Source organism: Capsicum annuum, chromosome 7 (assembly GCF_002878395.1).
Source record: "Capsicum annuum cultivar UCD-10X-F1 chromosome 7, UCD10Xv1.1, whole genome shotgun sequence".
Lineage (NCBI taxonomy): Eukaryota > Viridiplantae > Streptophyta > Magnoliopsida > Solanales > Solanaceae > Capsicum > Capsicum annuum.
In genome coordinates this window covers 213,589,459-213,591,568 of record NC_061117.1, presented here as the reverse complement: position 1 = coordinate 213,591,568, position 2,110 = coordinate 213,589,459, and the positions used below count along the sequence as shown (strand labels likewise).

The following is a 2,110-nucleotide window of genomic DNA, read 5'->3' as shown; positions in this document are numbered from 1 at the left end:
TGGTCATATGAACTGAGTATCTTTCCCGTATTTCCTTTCATGTGTGTGATATAACTATGTGAGTGTTGATTCTATTTCATCTTGAATTAAGTGTTATTGGTACAAACTGGCTCTAAGGGTTAGTTTAGGGCTACTTGCAGCCTTAAGCACCGTGTGAAGTTCCGGGAGACGATTTCGGGTGGTTACATAAATATATCATAATTATCCACTCTTTTTTCCACAAGTTACCAACCTAGGCTATTGCACACATTGAATCAAGCCTACTACTTACTCCCACAAAACATGCATCATTAATCTTAATCTACTATTTTTACCACTACACTACACTTTTAAAGTTCAAGCCTATTGTCTATCATCAAGAGGTTTACCACTCCAATTAAGTGTTAATCTACTTTTTCACCTGTTGCTAAGATGTTTACTGTGAGATCTCTTATTGCACTTGCCACCTCTAAAAATTAGTTGATCTACCAGATAGATATCCATAATACATTCTTGAATGGTGATCTTTTAGAAGAGGTTTATATGTGTATTCCTGAAGGGTTTACTAGACAGAGGGAGTGCCTCAAGGTTTATAAACTCCACAAGTCATTGTATGGCTTCAAACAGGCTCCTAGACAGTGGAACAAAAAGTTAACTGATGCTCTTATGCAGATTGGGTTCACTCAAAGTCATTATGATTACTCCTTGTTCACAAATAGATTAGGTAGTGATCTGGTGGCAATCCTGGTATATTTGAAGACTTATTGGTCATTGGTAGTAGCTCAACATTGATAGAACTGACTTGCAGTAGCAGTTAAAAATGAAAGATCTTGGAGAACTCAAATTCTTCTTAGGAATTGAGGTGGCAAGATCCAAGGATGGAATAGTACTAAGACAGAGAAAGTATGCTTTAGAGCTTGTGTCTAAAGCTGGTTTAAGTAGTTCAAAACCTACAAATACTCCACTTGATATAAACCATAAGCTAATATCTGTTGAATATGATAAACACCTCAGTATAGAGCATATGAATGATGATGAAGTGCTCAAAGACTTTTCGGTATATCAGAGGCTGGTTGGTAGGTTTCTTTATTTGACCATTACTAGACCTGACTTGGCCTTTGTTATACAAGTGCTAAGTCAGTATATGCATTGTCCAAATAAGTCACACATGAAAGTTGCCTTGATAGTAGTAAGATATGTCAAAGGCACTCTAGGTGTTGGTTTGTTAATTCCAGCAGCTAGCACAAATCAGCTAGTGGAAAATTGTGACTCTGACTGGGGAGCATGTTTGCAAACAAGAAGATTAGTTACAAGATACTTGGTGAAATTTGGTGGAGCTTTGATATCATGGAAGTCAAAAAAACAAAAAACAGTATCCAGAAGTTCTGCAGAAGAAGAATTTAGAAGTATGGCTATGTGTACAACAGAGATTACCTGGTTAATTGAATTATTGAAGGAATTGGGAGTGCAAGTCAAGAAGCCTATAAGTTTGTTATGTGATAGTAAGGCTACAATTCAAATTGCTACAAATCCTATATTTCATGAAAGAACCAAGCATATTGACATAGATTGTCACTTTGTGAAGGAGAGAATAACTCAAGGAATGATCAAAACTGAACATGTATTGATACAATGCTAAGTGTGTATCAAGAGATTCCAACCAACACAAGAACAACAAGATGAACAACAAAGTGCTAGTGAATTAAAAATGGCCACACACGGCTTCACTAGGCTTGCAACACTTGTTTGAACTAGAAAAGTGAATTAAATAATAAGAAAAAAACAAAGACAATATTGCTAGTGAATCGAAAGAGCCCCACACGGCTTCACTAGACTTTTATATTCAACAACACAATATTAACAAGATTTACAAAGAAAAAGATAGAAACTTGACACACAATATGCATTAATATAAGAACCCTAACAAGAGAAAGGATCCTAAGACTAATAAATATCAATACCAAGCTCTTACTTGGACCAAGAGGAACTCAAAGAACCCCAAGAACCTAGTTTCTAGCCAAGATACAACACTAGTAGCACTCTACTAGTGAGGAATTCGGTTTGGGCCTCTCCAAATGAGAAGGAGAAGTCAAAAATTTACAAGTCTTTTGTTTCTTGAATAATAGGAATG

At 36.0% G+C, this 2,110-nt stretch overlaps 1 protein-coding gene across 1 annotated transcript; it reads left to right on the top strand.

Annotated features, from left to right (window-relative positions):
- The first annotated feature begins 799 nt into the window (after positions 1–799).
- On the top strand, positions 800–1,618 carry LOC124885892 (uncharacterized mitochondrial protein AtMg00810-like). The gene has a single exon (XM_047394148.1). It carries the CDS (start codon positions 800–802, stop codon positions 1,616–1,618), a length of 819 nt encoding a protein of 272 aa, XP_047250104.1.
- The last annotated feature ends 492 nt before the right edge of the window (positions 1,619–2,110 follow it).

What these genes read in the sequence shown, in the direction of transcription:
- LOC124885892 (XM_047394148.1), top strand. Translation starts at nt 800, where the DNA reads ATGAAAGATCTTGGAGAACTCAAATTCTTCTTAGGAATTGAGGTGGCA.